The sequence below is a fragment of the Cydia splendana genome, chromosome 8, assembly GCF_910591565.1.
Source record: "Cydia splendana chromosome 8, ilCydSple1.2, whole genome shotgun sequence".
NCBI lineage: Eukaryota > Metazoa > Arthropoda > Insecta > Lepidoptera > Tortricidae > Cydia > Cydia splendana.
Genome location: NC_085967.1, coordinates 1,566,376 through 1,590,062, shown reverse-complemented (window position 1 = coordinate 1,590,062; position 23,687 = coordinate 1,566,376). Strand labels below are relative to the sequence as shown.

The window sequence follows — 23,687 nt, the reverse complement described above, 5'->3', positions numbered from 1 at the left end:
TTTGCCCTAAGGTTGACTGGTAGAGAATGCCTCATGGTATTAAGTTCGCCTTTTGTACACTAAGTTTTTCTTTTGTACTATTAAGTGTAAATAAATACATACATTTAATAACATAGTATGAAAATGTTAAATTCAGTGGAAATAAAAACAGTATTTGAACCGAAATCAGTCAGTCAGTCTCTAGCGTATTCCCACGTGAAGTGTACAGCTAGCACTAGAGCCTCTACCATCAGTTTTAACATTGACATAACGCTCACGTCTACGTAATTTACTTTCTGTACATCTCGCTTGCACTATTGCTCGCATGTGCGAGTACGAGCGAGATGCATAGAAAGTATGTTACGTAGACGTGAGCGTATATGTCAATGTCAAAACTGATGGTAGACGTACAGTTTGTCACTGAAATAAACGCTAGCATGTACGTAGCTTACTTTCTACGCATCTCGCTTATACTGACATATTGGTGCGAGCGACGTCGTATAGAAAGTAAATCACGCAGACGTTAGAGTATATTACCTAATGCTTATATATTTTGTAAATAAACAATAAACAATATTATGTCAGTGTTGACACTGTCAGGGACTCGTGGTACGGGTAGGTACTTAAGTCGACTTAACATCTGTCCATTCACGGTTGCGGTGACCGCTCTGTCTAGAACACACAAACCATACTGCTGAGAGCAATGCGACACTTCAGCTTAAACATGTAGGTAGTAGGTACAACTAAAACTGCTAGAGGCGTATTCTGACTGTAATAACAGGTTATGAATATGATCTGGATTTAGCATGAATATGATCTGGCAGTGTTAAAACCAACATTTATTCAACCAAAATCGTAAATATCTATAAGCTCTATATGCGCCCACAATCGTAACATTATCAATGTCAAAACCATAACAAACTGTGAAATTAGAATACTGTAGCTGTATTTACATGTCACGATTTAATAGCTTCAAAGCTATTGTTCAATCTTTTTACGATACGAATTCAACAATCGCTCACGCAAATTGGTGCAAGGGAAAGCACTGCGAGGCGTTTAAAAGTAGTTTCAAAACAATATCAAAACTTAAACAAATTTAAAAATCAGAATAGTGCTCCTAGCCAACTCCCAGTAGGGTGGCCATCGATCGGCCAGGACTGTCCCGTTTCATGCGTCACAGATATTAATGAGTGCACAAACAGCGCGGAAACTTTTATAGCGTTATTCAATTTTTATATAGCGACTAGCTTTGTTTTAAGCTGCAACCTGTTGCTTGGCAAATGCACTAAAAAAAATACTACGTATGTTTATGAGACGATAAAAAAAATGACTTGTACTTACGAATAAATTGTACTTCTTCAGTCGAGTGAAAGTAATCAATAGAGATTGTTTTGTACTAATTTACTGGTTACCGAAGCGAACATTGCAGAGGCAATTTAAGAAAAGTTTCATGCCATATGGTATCTTTCTATTCTAATTAACAAATTAAGATATATTGCATCAAATAACCCTGTTTTCAATATTATTGTTCATCTGTGGTCATTAGAATTAGAATGTGTATTATTATTGAATTTGTATGGCAATAGGCACGACAAAGTTGGTACTGAAATATTTATTTAACATATTATTGTAACTTACCTGTGTTGAACAAATAAGCTATTACATAGAATCTCTATTGTTCAACTACAGCCTAACCCCCCTTATTCATAAAACTTTACGGGCCTGATTTATTTAAATAATGTTTTATCCCTTTCTCACAAATACATAAGTCAAAATGACAGATAAGGATAAACGATTATTAGCTAATTGAGGTTTGTAGCGCGTTTATGAATAAGGGGGTTAGCTTTTATGACAACAAAGCAAAAATATCTTCCAACCGCCTGTTAACACTCGAACAAAAAACCCTGACCCGTACGGTGCAGCGGTGAGAAATATCCAATTTACCGCGTTTGCCCTCTAAATTGACGCCATTTTTTATTACGACCCGCCATGTTGCGCAGTGCTGCCACCGCAGCGGTTTTTTTTAGAAAAAATCCGCGCGACCCGACATGGAATTAAATCCAAGCCGTCTACGACAGAAAGGTGCATGCACGTATTAATTTGTTAGTTTTGACGGAAGAGAATGTAAACAAATATTAGGTACTTATTTGTAACTTTATAACTCCTATTTTTTTGTATAAATACTGTAACAAAAATGTCAATAATCTGCTGACGACTTACCTATAGCATATACTTAGCTGTATATTAAATAGTTAAGTTATTTATATTTTATTTATGAAACACATCTCACCTACAAATCCAATGTACCCTGGTGACCCTCTGGACTTAATAGCGTTTAGTGATAACGCAGCCCAATGGGTGAAGAACCTGACCCATAATGAATGCCATACGAATAAATAAATAAATTTAAAAAAAGCAAGTATGTATTAAGCTTTATCGCACACCTGAAAAGGTACGCATATCAGACTTAATGCCTCATGACATTCTTTACCAGGCAACCGTAGAGCCAACCAGAAAAATGTCAAGCAGCCATATTCGAAGTTTAAGATACGTCAAATAATAGATATGGAAACGATATGGATCGGATATGTCAGTGTCAAAAAAGTGTCAAAAGTGAGGTTTCTACAAACAAAAACGTCATTTTTGACACTTGTTTGACACTGACATATCCGATCTATATAGTTTCCATATCTATTATTTGACGTATCTTAAAGTTCGCATATGGCTGAAGGTGGGTGCAGTAAGAAGCGTTCAGAAATGTGAAACATATAATTAAGAACCATAAGTACTAAATTGCAAACAAGAATTACAAATATATTATGTACCTACTTATTACGATTAACTTCTGTCCAAATATACCTAAATACGTATAAGTAGTGTATCGTTTCTTAACCCATAAAAGTGTAGAGCTTAGTTTGGGACAAAGTCGATTTGTACAAGATTGTCCCAGATATTTATTATTATCCACATTCTAGTAACACAGAAGGACATCAATTCAGAAACCCTGTATAACTTGACACCTACACTCATAAAAAACTATCCGAAAATAAAGCTCAAGATTTACTGGTTGTAACAATTTACGAATTGAACTACTAACATACTCGTATAGGTACTGAATGGAACCCATTGGCTCTCAACTCACGTTCAAGACGTATTTTATTGCATCATTAAGCCCGAACATGTCGCGCTCAGTCCATCAATGTAGCCAATCGAATGTGTTGGCCGTGTTGTCCATACAAGTTTAAACAAGTTTAAAGAACTGTGAGACAGGACGTGAGCGAAGGCACTTTAGTTAGGTGCTGGCTGTAATTAGTAATGGTTTTTTTGAGGAAACACGACTGTATTCCTCATCGTATATCTTTCCTTGTTGAATCGTGATGAAAGTGTTCACCCTACTAAAAGTCAGGCAAAGTATTGCAACCCCTCTGGTGGTGCAGGTTGCGTAAAGCAATCCCACTCAAAAAAAAAGGTGTCCATTGGGCCACAGTAATTGCTTACTATCAGCCGATTCTTCTGCTGGTTTGCCTCATATCATCATTCGCTTGCCCTTTGCCATTCACTTGGTTTCGACACAGCATGTCTTTTTCTTCTATACCTCTCTGTCGCCCGTCATCTCATCATTCACTTGCGTTCGTTTCATAAATATCATCTGGTATGCCTCCTATATCATAAAACATAGATCTACTTGATCTTTCTTTATTTAGCAACTATCAATACTCGTTACAAACAATTATACAGAGGGCACCCTCTAGTGACCTTATCACGATATACGTTTGTAAATAAGTGAATAAGTACGTCAATTTGTGTAATTCGTAGACTGGAAGTAATGCGAACAGATTAACAGCAGTAATGTAGCTTTTGTACTGTTTAATATAGTATTTTATACAATCGTGATATAATAGAGAGTTTTTCAGTCGAGTACCGTGTTTAGGCAACGAAGCTTGCTGAGTTGCCTAAGGAAGGTACGAGATTGAAAAGCCTGATTATATCACTATTGTATACAATACTTTTTCTACGAGTCAACAAAAATAATACTTTAAACTAGTATAATCATAGGTACAAACAAACCAAAAGTATACAGCTAAGATTCGCAAGCAGCCTCGATACCTTCATACGACCCGGCCGCCGCGCCCCACGGCAGGTTGGTCAACGACACCTTCTCGTAACTCATGAGAGTCATGAGGCCCTGGTACTTGCTCCGCGCTAAATTCAATTTTTATACGGTTGTTTTCTCGATTTTGGTCACCGTAGCCTATGGAGACTAACAAGCAACACTAAGGCCCACTTGCACCATTCCACTAACCCGGGGTTAACCGATTAAACCTGGAGTTGCCATGGTTACCCATACAATTTGACACTAGGTTAACGGTTTAACCGCTTAACCCCGGGTTAGTGGGATGGTGCAAGTGAGCCTAAGTGGTATTCGTAGTCTATGGATGTTGCTATTTTTAGGATGTCACATGCGCGTTTCTGACTTATGAACCAATTATTTCTACTGTATAACCTAAAATAATTAATTAGAGCTATGGTTTTGTTTCGTCCTCTTGATCGCGGCGAGCTGTGATTGGTCAATTTCATTATAGTTGACTAAACTGTATCGAAATGAATATTATAGTTGAGTTGGGAGCCCATACATTAAAAATACCCAATTGCAGTTTGGTATAAGAAATCTTAATTCAAGAATTACAGTCGACTAGTAGAAAATAGTACATTACTACAGAGGCCGGGACGAAAGGGGTTGCCGGCCGAAGACATATAGACGGATAGGTCTGAGCGCGGGCAACCCCATTTCCCGCCGAGGTATGTATAGTGCTTTTCTCAAACATGCAATGAAATAAATATAATAAAAAATCCACGAAACCCAAGTTTTATTTATAGAAAAAACTAAAAGTAAAGTACACCCAAAATATAACCAACACGTACCTATATCATTATCACGCGTATGTGTTACACGAGTCGTGTATTTTTACTACCCGTATATTTTCATGTATCTTTGATTTTTTCGCCTTGTATCCGTCTGACTGTCGTTTTCGTCACATAAGTTTACATAGTCTTTCATGTTGATATCATGTTTCACATACATCGTTGTTTTATGCACGGAGTAAATAAGTATAATTTCCACAGTGTTGACGAATTTGTAGTTACATTCATTTAAAATATGCCACAAAACTGTTTCTAATAAACTGTAAGCCATTTTTCTTAGTTTCTCAAATAATAAAATTGCCATAAGTAACCATATACATACTTCGTCTTTGACTTGGCGGCAGAGGCAGCAAGTTATTAAAATCAATTCTGCTTACGCTGCCAATTCCAACGCCTACGATTACAATTAATATTAATTTCATTATTTCATCGGAACTCATATTAAAGTCAAAAAATTAACAACGCACCATAAATCCAATAAAACAGAATGAATATTTTTCAACTTTACCTCCATAACAATTTAAAAAATATAACTACGCGTGTTTGAGTAGACCTTTTTACCGCTAACGTTTAGATGAAATATTTTAAATGTTTTTATTTGTGTAGTTAAATTTATAATTTAAAATTATAGAATGTATTATTTATTAAGTTCATGTTGATTTTATACAAATAAAACTGCAAATTATAGCAAACATTGTTTTTTGTTTTTTTTTATAGGCGTAGTGGCAGAGTGTCATTACGAACCATAAAGCAACTACTGCCTCTAGTTTTTTTTAATGGATGAATGCCACGATGCTGTGTCACAAATATCTGTGAAATGAAAATTAAAAAAGAGGACTTTGCCGGCCTAGGCCTGCAAGATGTGTATGAAATTCCATTAACGACCTTTTGTCCTAGCCGCACCTGAAACGTCATACTTCGCAGCCTATTATAAGGAACATAACATCAATATTTCATTGCATGTTTGAGAAAAAGCTTTTTAGTATTCATTGATCATTTAATTATGGTTCGTTTGCTATAGTTGTTGCTTTAAGAGGGTTAAAAAAGATTAAAATGTAATTTAGGTAGGTACAGAAATAAAAATAAAAATATTATTTGGGGACACACTCGCGCCAATAGGTAGGTACATGTACGGACGGAAGTACAAGCGAAATGCACGACAACCAAATGACATCATTTAGATTTCATTCTGAGCTGTAACCGCGAAAATCGAAGTTCGCAAATTGCGGGCATCTTTCTCTATCACTCTTATTACGCCTTCATTGGAGCAAAAGAGAAAGATCCCCGCAATTAGCGAATTTCGGTTTTCGCGGTAGCCCCTCTGCCTAGCAGCTTATCTGTATAGTATTCTGTTATCTGTGATTGACACTACCCACCTACTAATAAATAGATTTCGAGGGCTTATCAAGGTCGGCTGAAGAAAATTTGCAATCGGTTCCGAGCTCTATCTCATATTCGATAAGATTCATTTTGCTATTGATACTTTATAAGAAATCCAAGAACAGTTTATTCACTCTGAACAGTTTAATAGTTTTGGGGAATTTTAAAATTAATGAGCGTGAACTTTTGCAGTTTCGGCGCAACTCTATCCATTAGTGTTGCAAAGTTGCAAGTCTCTGCTTTAATTTAATCAGTGAAGCCCTTGCTCAAGGTGAAGTACTTGTATACCTAGACCGATTTAAGGTGAATACATTACCCTGAGTCCCTGAGGCCCTTATAAAGGATTTAATCGAAATCGACTTTTGAATTAAAATTTAATACAAGAAGGTTCCAAATTCAAAACTGGACATGCGAGGTTACTAAATGGACATACGATTCTATCAAGAAAATTGAAACGAAAAGTTTTTGTCAAAAGTTTCTTTTTGATACAAGCTTTTATCGCTTGTCTTTCAAGTTATCACTTTTCTCTCAACAGACAACAAAAATACAGTTCTAACAAACCTCAACATAGTGAGGGTGCGTTGCTTTATCAAGGATGTAAAGATGACGTTCGGTTTCCGAACGCAGCTGCACTGCGGCAGTATTGCAGCGCGACAATATTACTAGCTTAAATGTATTCTAAAAACCCCAAACACAATTAGGTTGCGTTGTTTTATCACAGAGTACCTATGGCAAACTCCTGTCTCCATCATCAAATCAGCTCGAATGTACCATCATATTATTTTCTAGGTAGCTTCTTGTATAATAAGTTTAATTCGTTCCTAAACATTTATGGCCTTAATAAATACACCTGCAAACAGACATTGACAGAATATTTATTGAGCAAATCATACATAGACACTGAAATTCTTTTGCATCCTATGACATAACTATTACTGTTTCAATTTAGTGTACTTTAAAAAAGACGCGCACACACACACACACGCACGCACACACACATACACACACACACACACACACACACACACACACACACACACACACACACACACACACACACACACACACACACACACACACACACACACACACACACACACACACACACACACACACACACACACACACACACACACACACACACACACACACACACACACACACACACACACACACACATTTGCTATCTTTATAGTTAACTTCTAATATTTCCTCATTGTTATAGATTTTGAATAACTTTCTTAACAATATACATGTAAAGTACATAGAGACAAATGGAAGGTAGCGGGTACTTATAGCACAGGTCTATACCTAATTTAAGTACCAACGAAAGATCTTAGACAGATATACCTATGTAACACAACTTATGAAATTATGTATGAATGTAACCTTTTGAGCTTAATAAACTTTATCCTATCTTATCCTATATTGCATTGTCACCCGACTTACATATGCATGCAAATTTTCAGATTAATCGGAAACCGGGAAATGGGTCAAATTTAACTTGCAAGATTTGACCCGTACAAACATAGTTATATACACACGTAGGTACATTGCAAGTTAAATAAAAGCTAGTAAAAACGATGTCACTACCCGGGCTTTTGACATTTGCGGCATTAATGCAGTCGGCAATAATATAGTTTTTGACGAACCGCGATTTCTCAGTTCACGGCAAACTATATCTACCACGGAAATTCTTGTAGTCAGTAGAGACAGTAAAAAAACAACCTTATCTTCTACGATTTAAAGTCCATTTCCACCCGTTAACACTATGATTCGCCTTGTTTCAGCAGAAGCACCCCCATGTCATCTTCGAGGCGCGAACGAAGGCGAACAAGGGTTGTGCCAACAAGCTAGAATACCGCCCGAAGAGCCGCCGGACCAAACATGTCTCGTTCGTCGAGACGCCGATGGCTGATGACCCCATTGCTGTCGTGTAAGTATACATAATAACTATTAACAAAAAATAACCGACTTAACAAAACTGTTATTAAACCCAATCTGGAAAAGAACGCCTATCACGTAAGACCGTCGACTAGCTTGTCGTTGCTTCAAACTCATGCGTTTGTACACATACTCTATTTACAGAAGGTCGGTACAGAAGGAGCGAAGTTCTACCTTTCTAACTGTGTCTGATCAAAGTATGTATGTTTACAAATACGAGAAATCTTGTCCTATGACGGTATTCCTAACGAAAAAAAATTTGTGTGCCGGTCTTATGCTTAAACAACGTTATTTTCTCAAAAGAAATTGTACATTTCACTTCATGAGAATATATACTTACGTCGTAAAGCAGTGAGCATCGCAAGTTATACAAAACAAACAAAAACCAAAAACAATAACAAATTAAATTAAATTAAGACTTTTTTGTCACAATAACAAGTAATAGCAGGTAGAAATATAAAAGTCCAGAAACTTACACATAAAATGCAGAAATTAACTTGCATTTTAAAGAATATCAATTAGGTAATATATGTTAAAAACAGAACGAATCTTAAATTATCTACTCTTTAAGTTCTAAATGGTTAACATGTTGCCATGCAATGCTGATGATAAGGTTAATGTGGTCTTACCCACATTAACCTTATCATCAGCATTTTTACTAGGTCCAGCCTTCTTCGAGAAAAATATTTAATGTGTTTACACAAACATAATGAAGAATCATCGATCAAGTTCAGTAGCCATGACGACAATATTTGTGTTATGTGTTCGTTTTCGTATTTTAACAAGTAGGTACTCATAGTAGCCCCAGTATATATTATGAATATAAAAAGATTTACATAAATAACTGTGTAAGTACCGAATAGTAAAGTAAACTAAACCCGTATGGAAACAAAGTTTCACCCAACCTTTTAAATTAAAATATACACAACATGTCGCAAGACTCTAAACCTGCATCTTAACCGCTCATTTTAAATTCCATTAAAAAATCATGCATGAGTACCGCAAGTAAACTTTTAATACAATTTAACAATTCCGAACTTGTACCCGAAGCTTCCACTTCAGCAAACAAACAATATATCAGAATAGTTTGTGAAAAAAACGTAAAAATGGCGCTGGAACCCGACTAGTTACGATATTAAATCACGGACTTGTCCCGGCAACTTTTGAATAATGCAGTGTAAGTTTGAGGCAAAAAGTCCGGTTTTATTCTGAGATGCCGTGAACGTTGTAAGTTTACTGCATAGATCACTTTTGCACGCTAGATGTAGCATATATATAGTCCTCCACATCGGTTTCGATGACGGCGACCTCAGCAATTACGGATTACGCCTATTATGGGCCCGAATGTGGCAGGCCAGGCCGAACTTGGTCTTAAACACTCTTTTGCAGGCGTTATAATAGAGTTGGCCAGATGCGTTTTAGGTATACGCGTAAAGTGTAAATGATAAAATGACTTAGCAACAGTTTTGTAGTTCGTAAGAAATAATAAGCAACTTGTTTTTAATTTGGACATACCCACATGTTTATAAGAACATACTTATACAACTTCACTATAAGCATGTTCGTAATACCTATTTCTATATGTAATGTCTCGTAAATGACATGTTCTAGTTTTAATTTGTTAATAACCTGCATGCTCACTCATATTTTATTATTTATCTTGTATTTTCTCTATTTAAGTGAAATGTTAAATTTCAATTTGAGAAAAAAAAATTCTTTAACCACAATCTATCGGAGGACATCTATGTTTTACTGCAAGAGGGTTGCAACATAAAGTGCGGTGTTCACGTTTCCAGGAAAAGTGTATACGGTGCTTGCGCGTATTCATTCTTGGTTTCAACTTACCGACATTTCTATAAAAACTTTCTTTTCGCTTAAGTCCTGAGTTAAAGTTGAATAAGTAGTGTTTAAAATCTAAAATTAATTAATTTAATAATAAATTTAAGAGTAAAACGAACTCATTAGTTATAAATACTACAAAAATATTATTATATTCTAATTGAAAAGATGAAGCAAAAACGTCCGTAGATGTTTCACTCGGTGGCAAAGTTTGTTTAACTTACGTCCCTTGAATCCCTCTCAAAGCTCAACCTTCCACTGGAATATTTTGCTTGCTAGGGTATCAATCAATATTAGCACGAAGTGCTAAACAACAACTTTGTCTCCTTGTACGAGTAAGACAAATATCTATTTCCCGTTACCAACCATCAAAACGTCTAATCATCATCAACATTTGCGCCATTTATGAAACAAATCATTCTAATAGCGATTCATATCACCAATCAAACGTCAAGGGAAAGAAATCCACATCCGCGATACAACCGGCAGGTCATTACGACTGAGCCCGGGCCAATCCGACACTTTCTACTACACTTACACAACCTCCTATCTCTAAAACGCCATTTAAGCTAAAAACAGTCTTACGTAGCTCGAAATAGAGGTGATTTTCGGTTACAAGGATAAGTAAGGTAAGGTATTCCTGTAAGGAATAAATGTTTTTCGCCATAAATCATCCGGTCGCACCCAATTTGTCGATACGAACTGATGAAAAGGCCTTAAGGGGCCTTAAGCCCTCAATATACAGAATTCGTATCCCACCGTCAGCTTTGCGGTGTTCAATCTGGTTTGAGGTTATTATTTTATTTCATTTATTTTCATGTACATTATAATAAATAATAATTAAGGTGTTAAAAATTCAGGAAGTCAGTCCATGACGTCCTGTGAGGGCATACAAAAATAAATTATTTGTGGAGTTTGAAGGCGAAGATAGGACTTGGTATAAGTACTTAGGTGAAGTAATAGGGGAAAATCCTTATTGGAATCTTAATCCACACTCCGGAATTGGAAATTGTTATATTTCTCCGAAATGAAAAATTAGCTTTTCGGTCCTGATTTCATTGTTCAGTTTGTTTTCAAAAGTAAAAAATAGGGTGGAAATAGGGTGGTTTTATGTCACAAATTTAATATAAATTGGTTGAATCACGATGATGCCTCATATACATATTAGTCATATGAAGCATCATTCTAGGTAGGTACAATCTACATCCATTTTACCAACCCATACAATATTATGGAAGAAATTTCTATCTTGGGTTTTTCTAAGATCCAACCCTCATCTCTCAATCCGTAACTTGCACCAAAGTTCAGCGGCATTACGTTAAATTTCTCCTTTTTAACCAATCCACGAACCGATCGCCTCGCAGGCAGATCGGCCTCTTAACTCCCCAATCTCGTATCAGATGATTACATTAGCCTAAAAGCAACCTTTCCAAGAACAAGATAAAGTTCGAATTCGGAATTTGAGAAAATTATATACGATGATCGGAGAGTGAGCCGGTTAGATAAGAAAGCGCTTTATCCTTCCCATTTCACTTTGATGCCCTCTGGGGACATTACAATGACGCCTTTGACGTAGAAACTGTCGTTCTAAGCTAATGATTTTATTTCGGAACGTTAATGAGAACCCGTCTTTTAGTAGGGTTCATTAAAAAAGATAATAGGAGAGAAGGTCGGGCGTGGTGCCCTTTAATAATGAGAGACATTTGCTTTCAGCCATCCTAGCAAAATTTTAGGTGATAAATATCAAAATTATATATTATATTCTTATACATATCTATTTATGAAACACAAGTGGGTAGAGACATATAAAAACATATAAATAATAGAAATTGTCGCAAGTCATGATCGGGTGCCCAGAAGGTTGGCCGCATTGAACCTCTAGATATCCGCTGAGCGAAATACAGGCCAGCCCTCTGATAGGTATATTGTGTTCACTGTAAAACGCAGATACCTACTCATAAAAATGAAGTATAGGATAGTATTCTTGGTTAAAATATTCAGTATTACAATAGTCTGCCGTTATTGTTCGTACACACATAGTTTTTGACCACAAAATGTCTTTGTTATAATCTCAAAGCAACCAAAAAATTCAAGACTTAGATCTAGATACAATGCAGCTTCAAGATCTTATACAAAAACTTGAAATCATAAGTCAAAAGACAAAATCAAACAGTGAGATGGAATCCCTGATTTAGCTTTACATTTAACGTCGCTAAATAATTCTCAGAAATCACCCAATAAGCAAATATTCTAAAGTTAGACTCAATTAGATCAGATTATCAGACGCCCTTTCGCCCCCGACTGATCACATTGGCAAATATTTAGTGAAAGGTTGAATTGTGGTCGAGATTCAGATGAATTCTGTTATATTTTCAGTCCGTGGGGATGATAAAAAATTCAAACGGATATAAGGAAGGGATTGACAATTTACTTGGGTCAAATTATTTTCGTTATCTTATTATCTGTCCCTAAAAATGTCATAGTTTCGGGTTATTTGTGTATATATACACACGTGTATAATATATAAATATGCGACGAACGGTGCCTAATTTTTATTATAAAAATTGAATTAAATTAGTACCATCGCCCACACTGTTAACTGTCCATCGGCGGTTATTCCTTTCTTAATGAGGTCCAACGACGTAATAGTTAAAAGTGTTGCTGTTTGTACTAGTAGAAAATTAGTAATAGGGACAAATTAAGTGTTTTCAAGATGAGTAGAATAAGATGCATATATTATGTTCAACTGTAATGCATTCAAAATGATAGAAATTAAGACTTAACCTTTGAAACATACTTACAGATTTCTTGGGCCGTTTAATGAGCAGCCCAAATCCACAGAAAAATTATATGTAATTTGACACCGGAAAACGTTTGTAAAACCAACTCAGGGGAGGAAATGTAAAATTGTGTTTCTTTATCCACCACTGTTGGTTTGACAGTGACGATTCGACTTCAAAAATGTACTGCGGCAGACAGGATAATTGTGTGGCCTTCCTTTTCTTTGATTCTGGATAAATTTATAAATGGATTTCTGCCATTGTTTGATGTAACTGGATTTGATAAATGTATATTAATGTTTTTAAAGCTAGTACGCACGATCCTGCTGGACTTGCTTATTTGGATCTGCAATTACATGGCTGCAACTGGTCCATGAGGTTTAAGTTCGTTCACAAAATAATGTGCAACAACATTATTGTGCACGTAATTTTACCAAGCACACTTATCAACTTTATTGCTTCGACCCGTAGGCACGACTTGTAACAAAGTTTTGTATTTGCGTGCGTTCAGCCCGCAGAATTTTTGAATCATAATACGGTTTTAAAAAAGATGAACAGTAATCTTAAGACCTTTCTCTAGTTACGTCACTGATTCGAAACCTGATTGAACAACTTTCGCAAAATAGAAAATAAATCACGAAGATAGGTCTGAAACGCACCATTAAAATTTTGTTAAACAACACATTTTCCTTTTTAATTGTTCAAAATAACAGAGCGCGTTTTAGATATACGATATACCCCACAGGAAGCCCCCCCAAATATCCCAGTGACTTACAACCGATCAATTACACGTAAATAACGTTAGAGGCGGTTCCGACATGTTTCTGACTGCCGTCACTCCTCAGATGTTATTTCGATTGCGTACACTTGCCCCAGGTAATCCAGGGTAAGCGTGATCCGACATCATGTATAGTTTTTACGGGTGGGATTAAGTAAAATATTACAACTCGTATGAGGCTGTTTGGGCATCTATCAAGCTCTGTGTGTGGATCAAATGATTTTATAAATGCAATCAACTGCTTAATATTAAAAGTAAAATAGATGATGAGGAAGAGGAATAGATGAGAATATTTAGAATCAAAGTTCTGGGAACGTTAGCCGCCATTATACGCCCAATCCTTGACAGTTCAAACGGGATCCTAATTTATTGACCTTCTACTATATGTTTGTTGATTATTAAGTAACGTCATCAACATGGCAGCTGGCGTTTTCGCACATAAATTAAAATTGTGGAATTTTATAGCCGCTTAATCTGCCGACATTGATTTAAAAAAACAACAGCAAACAATCAAAACAGTCACATTTAAGAAATAATAAAAATACCTCATACATCCGTGTATAACCATCCTCTCATCCTTAACATACTGATTAGTTTGATAGATAGCTCGTTTCTGAATTCTCTCAGAATAATAATACTGATAAATACCCACGAATCACGCGATTCGGGCACCTCCGCCGCTCCTCGGGAGCGCTCGGGCAAAAATAGTCCCAAAAGGGATTAAATCTGCTGAATAAATTATCCGGGCGTTTGCTTTTTCCGAACGAGATTGTCTAAACAAATGTGCCGTGGCATCGGGCGGTGGAAAAACGGATTTTAGTTAATCCGCTGCTGTTTGGGCAGTCAAGGAGAAGACGATTTTTGAAAATTTCATTTGGGATTTTCTTCCGTCTCCTGCCGGCCAATGAAAATGTAACAATTTAAAGCTTGTGATTTATACACAACCACTAGAGATTAAAGAAGAAAAAATAAATAATTAAAATAAAAAATTATTATAAATTTCGCGTTAGACCCGTCTATAAATGTGAGTTAATAATGTGTTCAAAACGCGAAAGTTTTAAATATTATATTAAAGAAGAAATTCAACTGAAATAATTATCACAAACCTAAAGGGGCCCACTGATCAGCTGGGGCTGACTGAACAGTCCGCTGGATGGTATGGCCTGTCAGTTAGAAGAAAATTTTGACAGTTTCAAACAACTGACAGGCCGATACCGTCCGGCGGACTGTTAATCAGTGGACCCCTTTAGATACAAAGCGTAAAATAATACCAAGGGCACAGTTTGAGAAGTGATTCTAAACAGGTATTTAAATTCCTATTAAAATTTTTAAAATAGTTTTGAACTGGTTCGCTTGACACGATTTCTCTGTTTAAGATGGAAGCAACACCCACTTACTAAGAATATTGGATTGAAACCGGAGTTGAACCTTTGAGCGAAGCGCGGAGAGTCATTTAATATAATTCTGCATTCCAAATTTGATCTTAACACTTGAGTTACTGATTTCTAAATTAGTTTTCCTTCTATTGTTTAACGAAACTTTCTGATGATGTTTCTTTTATACTCTCATGAATTCTTATCATCTTTGGTTGTATAGATTACGAATAGAACTCCATTTAGACGGTCCAAGAACTTGATTGCAGTATTCGATACATTGATAACTACAGAGTAGGTACAATGAATTCAGTCGATCGACCAAACACCGAAATGTAACGAAAATCGCATGCAAGTTCTTGAACCGTCTAAATGGGGCTTAAGTTTCGCAGTTGTATTCATTACTGAATTTAGAACTAAGCGTGTCATAATTGCCACACCCGCCTCAATGCACCGCCCGCCATACCCGAAGAATATACTTTATATATTTTAAAGGTTAAAATAAAACTCTCCTTTCACGAGACATATAGTAGAAAATGGATCGTTTGATAGAAATTTCATCTCAGAGAAAGCTATTTTCTGATACATTTTCTTTGATGGATATCTAAAAGGACAGCTTTAGAAGCTAGCATACAATTTATTTAACAGTTTTATGTTTTTTTTTGTAATATATTACTGAAGACCTTTGAACAAGTAATCAAATGACAACCCACATGATATCTATACTCTAATAGGTGCTCAACTGTTCCAATATAATTTGTCTATGCTAATGTAATGTGCTATTATTGTTGTTATAATTGTTGCTGTTATAAGTATTGTTATTGCTTTTAGTCTAAGTTTCGTGACGCATTGGTTTTATATTTAAACATTTTTATCAATAAAATAAAATAGTGGCACATGAAGTGGAGATAGTTTATTTTATTAAAACTTCAGCCAATGTTCATAATGCTGTCTAATCTAAAACACTTATGTCAACATTATAAAATGTAAGTAGAGCAACGATGATACGCAACAGAATCAATGTATCGTCACAAGCACATATTTATAAAAATACTCATTTTCACCCAATGACATGAATGAAAAAGTGTATACATACATATTTATGACCGCGACTGTGCACCCACAGTTTGGCGGAACGCGAAACTTTTTTAATAACTCATGATGTTTCGTCGGTAAATAGTTCCTAGCATTATTCCCGATTCTCGCTCTAGTATAGACCAAACCAATATTAGCTGACCTCACGTCACGTAACTACCATGCGAGATTGGAGACCAAACTTAAACTAGTAGAGTTGGTTCGGATAAGCAATTGACATAACAGAACAATCCCAACTTGCCTGCACCATAGTTCAATAGAACATAGTCATATGTGCAATATACTATTAAATAGTTATAGCTCTTTCTGTGACATTGTAGTGAACTGGGGCGTGCGTTGTTCTGAGAATTAATACATAATAACGTGTGCATTGGAGTTTTGGAGGTTCAAATAGGTAATGTCAATATGCTGAGCTAATATGGGGTAATCAAAAGATCTGAATGGATAGAACGCGTTTCAAATTAACCGCTGTTCTTTAATACTTTGTCAGTGAATCAATAATAATTAGGAAAAATATTTTGAGAAAACGTGTGATGAAATCTAGTCATCCGCATTAAGCGGGAAGACTTTGCCCTAAACTTTTATGTAAGGTCTATGCCTAGGCAATGGAATGTATCATGATGCTGACTCTGGTTATGATGGTTTTACTCTCAAAATTACTCAAGTTTCTTATGAGAATGAAACAAACACCGAAAACATTAAAATTTTGTCGTCTTGGATACTAACTAGCGATACAGGTCCAAGTTCTGATTGAGATTATTAAATCCTTATTTTTCCTCTTGCAGAGAAAGAACGCCCCGCTCAAAGGAGGGCGACTGGCGGTGGTGGAAAGACGCCGGTCTTCGGGAGCTGAAGCGACGCAGAAGAGACGTTCGAGAGACAACGAAGTACATAGAGACGGCGCTCGTGATCGACCGCGCGATGTTCGAGCGACGGAACGGCAGCACGCGCTCAGAAGTCGTGCATGACGCCATACAGGTCGCCAACATCGCTGATTTAGTGAGTATTATAAACTCCTCTTATGTTTCGAGTGTCCATGGGTGATGGTGATTGCTTACCATCAGATGATTTGACTGCTCGTTTGCCTCCTACATCATAAAAAACACACATTAAATTTCCAAATGTCTCAAGGAACCTTACAACTCCCAAACGCCTCATTATACTCGTCCACCTCACAAAAACCCCGTCACCTAGGTTTTATAACGTTGTTACAGACTTGATCGATGGCTGGCGCGACGCCACGACCTTGCGACTTCGAGTGGACTTTGTTCACGAACAATTGACTTGTTATTGGTACTTGAGTGCCGTGACAGTGGCTTTTTCTAGTGCTCTTTTCGTGCCAGATTTAGGGCACGTGAAATCTTATTTCACTGATACTTTAAAAAGGACAGATTCAAATCGAGTTAGAACTATTATTGATATCTATGATTGGCATAGCTATGATTAACACTCATCAAATGGTATATTGTCAATGTCTGCAGAGGAAAATGGGAACTACGTTTCGGGGAAGCTGTCTTTCACCGTCCTTTTAAGAAGGCATAGAAAGATTCCTTGTTGTGTTACTTAGCTACCAAGCAAAAACATAATATCGTTTCTAAGAGCTTAATTCAGCTCTTAACCATTTAGAAAGGGTTCATCTAAAAGCCAACTTGTCCAGGCATGCCATTAAGCCCTCCTATTCCACGGCTAGAATGTAACCTAAACTATAAAGATGACTTTTTACAACCTCAAACTGTCATCGCACACATTACGTGCAAGATTCTATGTCCAGGGCTCTATTGGAGCCTCTCACTATCCCAGTCATATCTTGCGCAATTCTCTCATCGAAAAGGTTACCTTAACGTGTACAAAATAGGGTTGATGTTTCGAAATATTGTAAGGGGAGATATGATGTTTATAGTGTAAGCGCTCGATTTGCAGTGAACACATAACCGTTGGGATGAGCGTTAAGGCCGGGGTCACAATTGCTTCTGCGTATGGGATGGAAAAAGTTTAGTGCCTGCCGATGGGAGAGGATAGGCAGCGGTTTTCCATTCCTTTATACAAATGTGGTATGCTTTAAATTTTGGACATGTATTCTTCAACCCTAATAATTTAACTTCTCTTACGTCTTTTTTACTTCGTTACTATGTAGTTAAACATTGCAATTTTATAGTTAATCCTACATAATTTATTGCTTGCTGCTGGCAAAGTTGAATTATGCTACAGGAAAGCTTCGTGGGCGTTGAGCTTATATAAGGCCACGCTCAAAATTAAAAATTGGAATCGTAATTTAAATTCAATAGCAGAGAAGATTTTTGACTTTTACTTGCTCGATAATAAAAATTAGCACTCGCAGTAAAAATCAATACTCGCTTGCTGTATTTTTTTAGCAGAAATGAGACGAAATTTAACAGAATGACCAAGTGTTTTACGTTATTTTACCAACCCTTATTTCAAATGTTCCAAGACCTTGCCCAAAAATGTGCAAAGAGTCACAATCCACCTGAAGCTGCTACCGACGTGGCTCTCTTCTTCAGCTGCCACAAATGCTGGTCCCTCATCGGCTTATACAGCCACGTGAGACGTTGTCCCTTACATACAGACGCTGCATAAATTATCTGTCAAGATTTTACACGCCTCATGATGATGATTTCGATTTTTTTTTTCCATGGTGGATTATTTATAAACCGTACTCCCAGAAACCTTAAAAAAAGGGATAAAAAAAAGTACATTCACCCAAAACATCACCAGTGACACTTAGGGACAAACAAACGGCGACTTATTCTAATCCGGCTCGGCATTACGAAGGACCATTTTATTTTGACGTGTAAGGATGATGTTTGCACACCTAAAACAATAGCACATGATGAATTGTTTTATGTAAATTTAGATGAAGGCAGACGGTGGTAAATGGGGATTTGTGAGATTAGTGTATTTATATAGTGTTGCCATTATTATGGCAAGTTACCATAATGTACTGTGTGCCGGTCAAGGATAAACACAATCATATTTTAGATGTAACAGAAGTAATTCATTCGCATCGACATTAATTGGATTGATGGTCACTTTTTGCGATTATAATGTAGTCGCTTTAATGATGTTTTTTGATTAAACAATATGTTGTTCTTAAATACATCATTTTGTTATGTTTCCGTTTTTCTATGACATCTTTAAGTTAGGCAATGTAGGTTAGGCATATTCGGGTGATTTCGTCAATTGGATAATCCCGAAAATCACATCAAAATCTCTCAAACTCCGTTCACTCCGTTGTAACAAAAGTCCCTTTTCACAACTATCCGCCACTTTTTTTAGTGTTTTTCCCTTTCGGAACTACCCGACTACACAATATCGACGTTAGTAAATTATAAAATGGGGCGAAAAAGTGCACACCTAACTCTGTGAAATAGGAGTGTTTCTGCAATTCGAATTTCGAATCAGTCGTATGTTATGACAGGCCAGGAAATCATGTGTCTGTCTCAAACCGCATGGTTAATCAGGCCCGAAGCTCCAGTGCAAAAGCTAATTGCATGCTAATTCCAGTCATTTTGTCTCTCGACTGTGAATTTTACGGTTAGGAATGTAGTTGCGTAGTGTTTTACTGGTTTGAAGTATAGAAGCTTGGGAATTAACCCAGGCAACCCTTTATACGGCACATTACTTATACATTTTATGTACAGTCGCCATCAGATATATCGGAGCGGCCAAGGTGCTCACAAATATCGGAACACGCCTCTATTGTCAGGGCGTTAGAGCGCGTGTTCAGATATTGTGAACACCTTGGCCGCTCCTATATATCTTATGGCGACTGTATATGGCAAAAATGATCAGCCTATAACATCATCCTTTTGTTATTTTTTTCTTATTCTGAATTTTTAGGACTTTAAGGAGGCGATGAGGCTTGGATCGTGTAATTTTTTTTATATTCACCGTTAGAGGGTTAAAACATTTAGTTTTGAGTTGAGGGTAGGTATTTAACATAGTTTTGTTATTATTTCTTTACTTTTTTTACTTAAATTAGTTTATTATCTATGTAGGTACATATAATCTTAGTGCGTGAAACAAACATAGTTCTTAAGATACCTATCATATAATGTATACATGTAGGTATTTCATAAGTTGACAAACACATCGAAAAAATATTACGTCGGTTGAGGGTAGAGTGTAATAGATGAAGGAAGTTGCCCTAAAAAGGAGGCTATTCACAATCCTCAGTCCCTTGGGACCTCAGGGAAATAAAGATATCTTTGCAAAGGCCTTCCGTCTCTGGTCTATACCTTGAATTGTCGACTAATGGCGAGTTCGCGTGTTCCGTTTCCCGTATACTGTGCATTTTTTGCCACTCCTGTAGTTTATCTGGACTATATCCTTAATAAATGGAAGGGTAACGGGAATAGGTCGCTTCTTTGAAATAAGTAATAAAAAAGTGTTAGATGGAACTATTGTGTGGCTTGTATGCAAGAATATGGATAGAGTTGAGTTTTTAATGTGTTAAGTTGCTGTTTTCTATTAACCGGATTAATTTCTGGATGATTGAGGTTGGATTAAATGTTCATTGTTGTCGCGTAAGATGAAGTTGTCTTGTCAGTGAAGAAAACATCGAGAAGAAACCTGCATACATCATCGAAGAGATTAGAAGGTGTATGTAATTGTAAAGTCCCCGACCATGGTAAGCCCAAGCCCAAACCCTTCAATTGTAATTATATATTTCATAATCATAATCGTAATCATAATCTTTATTGTTTGTGAGAAATGGGTTACATTGCCAGTAATTACTACTGTAACAATATTTCACGGACTCACCAAGACTCTACCTTTACAGGTGTACAAACAAATATTTCCTATCATTTGTTATGTAGGTAACACATAACAAATGATGTCAAGTATTAATACAATCATAAATCACAATCTTAAAGTCTTATTAACAACTCATGCAATAACAAAACAAAATAAAATAAAATAAATATAAAGTCGAAGTCATACACAATCAAATCCCATTAAATCATTATTTAAAAATGCATAAATACTATAAAAACATCTCTGTATTAGCCAAGCATGGACTTTTGAAATTATACAAGAAGTCTTGTATTTATGGATCTCCTAAAATTTAATTTATGTCCTAGAAAATCTACTTTATTGAATGTAAATATGACGAAGAAATAATTACTTATATACTCCGATCAATCATTTGTCCATTCAATAAAGATGTCAAGACTCGGTCGTTACTCCCAAAACTTGATTACGGTTATTTTTGCAGAAAATAAGCCAAAATATGCCCTTCATATAAATTCTACCAACGCCGAACACTTAATTTCCGACCCAGACGCCTTTAGTTTCTTATATATTTAAGAGGAAAACCCAAACGTTATTCAGTAGAACCCGTACAACTGTGACTTGTATACCGTAAATCACTATAACATTGCCCTTTCAACATAACTTTGCCCACCGCGTCACAGTTCAGTACAAGCGAAATAACTTATAACATTGCCCTTTCAAAATAACTTTTAACGACAGTTATGACATTTGTATATTACTATATAGACTACATTTCTCATTGTTGAAAATAATTTAGACACCTATATTGCTAATTATAACAATTAATTATATTTATATAATTTGGATTGTGTTTACAGGTATATGCACATTAATATACTAGACAAATACTAGCACTTATATGATAAAAAATGACATGTAACAATTGTTATCAATAAATTTTTCATTTTCATTTTCATTTTCATTCATTTTCATTTTCATTTTCATATGTTGAAAGAGCAATGTTATAGTGTTTTACGGTACCTAATTATTTCAATACTTATGACATAATTTCGTAATTATGACAGGAACGTAATCGGTTTCATAGGCAGGGTCACTACCGACTCATGCTTTAAACTCAGATTTCAAAGATAATAATAAATATAGGTACCAAAACATGGATAATACATTAGATGCGGGCACCGCTGCCGCAGCACAATCCTTAATAGTCTACAAACATCCATGACACACGTTTATAGCTGCTTCTATGATCACAATAAAGACTAATGCCACGCACTGCAACTTATTTGACTAGAGATGTTCCGAACATGTGCCAAACTTTCTACATTATCTCCGCTTGATTATGGGTTGCCTGTCAGAATTTCGCCCGTTATCTGACAAAGTTTTGTGCCAATGCCCTTAAATTGTGTAAGTAATCGAGGTGTACATTATTTTCAACATCAAAGGGATTGTAATAAGAGTATAATAATGAATGGTTAAAGGTGGCGGGATCAAAGAAATGGAGAACAAAACGTGAGTGAGCTGCTTGAAGAAATTATATTGTCGACAGAGACGCAAACCATGTCAAGTATATTCACTTGGAGCCAGAATATCAATTGACTAAAAAATTTTTTCGATAAGCAATAATCAAGGGCAATTGACTTGAATGAACTCTTAACTTTAAAATGTATTTTATAATGACCATGCTGACGTAGGCGAGAAAACCGCTAGGCTCAAATGGGACTGGGCCGATCACGTCTACCGCATGCATCAAGAGAGGTGGGCTAGCTTAGCCACCAAGTGGATGCCGGTAGAGGGACGTGGACGCGGCAGGCCCAAACGGATATGACGGGATGACCTGGACAGCTTCGTGTACAACTGGCCGGAGGAAACACCAAATCGGGAGTCGTGGAAATTAAGGGGAGAGGCCTTTGCGCAGAGGCTAGGAAAAAATGCGCCTTCTAATTCTTTTAATTTTTCTACCGTTTCCTTCATTTCAGATTCTCTATGTGATTCATACGTATCGTAATAACTAGAGCTCGCGAGAATCCTCAGGAACACGTTTTTCAGATTTAAATGTATTTTTTTTTTACATATTGCTATTTGGTGAGGGTCAATCGGTCCTCGCTAGGAGTACGGGTGGCCGATTGCCTTTAAGTTTATATTATTTATTGAATGATTTTAAATTATCTATTATGTATTTTGTATAAGTACCTTAGAAAAGAGTTGAGGGCTTATCCCTCTTTTCTGATTCTGATTTAAGGATATAAATAAGGATACAAGTATAGTGTGGCACACGCGGGTATGTGTAGCTAGGCTTGATTGACATACATTTGCCACTTGCGTTTAAAGGCAAATGTAATGAAATGATGAAATATTTAAATCCTCGAGCACGGAGACAGCCTTATTGCACAAAAATTCTGTATTTATGAAATTCGGTTGTTGGTCGAGCACACCCTTGCTCTGTAGGTATATGTGTGATGTGATTTAGATAACACATCCTAATATTGTATCTTTCTTTCTTTCCCAGTATTTCCGGACCCTAAACACGCGGGTATCCCTTGTCTACATCGAGTCGTGGCAGGGCGGGGACCAGGCGGACATAGAACGCAAGCAGGACATCACACGCGCCATACTTAAGTTCAACGATTATACGTCGAGAAAGCTCTTCAAGATTGAAAAGGACACCACGCAGCTTCTCACGTAAGTTTACTATATAGATAGTCCATCGTTGGTATATTTAATAAAGGACATTAGGTCGTAAATATTTAGGACATTACGGACGTCATACTTAACTATGACTATGGCTTTACGTCGAGGAAGCTCTTCAAGATTTAGAAGGACACTACACACTGACTTTAGTAT

At 36.4% G+C, this 23,687-nt stretch overlaps 1 protein-coding gene across 11 annotated transcripts in view; it reads left to right on the top strand.

Annotated features, from left to right (window-relative positions):
• Positions 1-23,687, top strand: part of LOC134792614 (disintegrin and metalloproteinase domain-containing protein 11) — a 721,926-nt gene that overhangs the window by 651,701 nt on the left and 46,538 nt on the right. For all 11 annotated transcript variants that reach the window (XM_063763848.1, XM_063763854.1, XM_063763849.1 and 8 more), the window contains 3 exons: positions 8,076-8,218; positions 16,877-17,090; positions 23,353-23,525. In XM_063763848.1, coding sequence (XP_063619918.1) covers positions 8,076-8,218; positions 16,877-17,090; positions 23,353-23,525 — 530 coding nt within the window. The remainder of the gene's footprint in view (positions 1-8,075; positions 8,219-16,876; positions 17,091-23,352; positions 23,526-23,687) is intronic.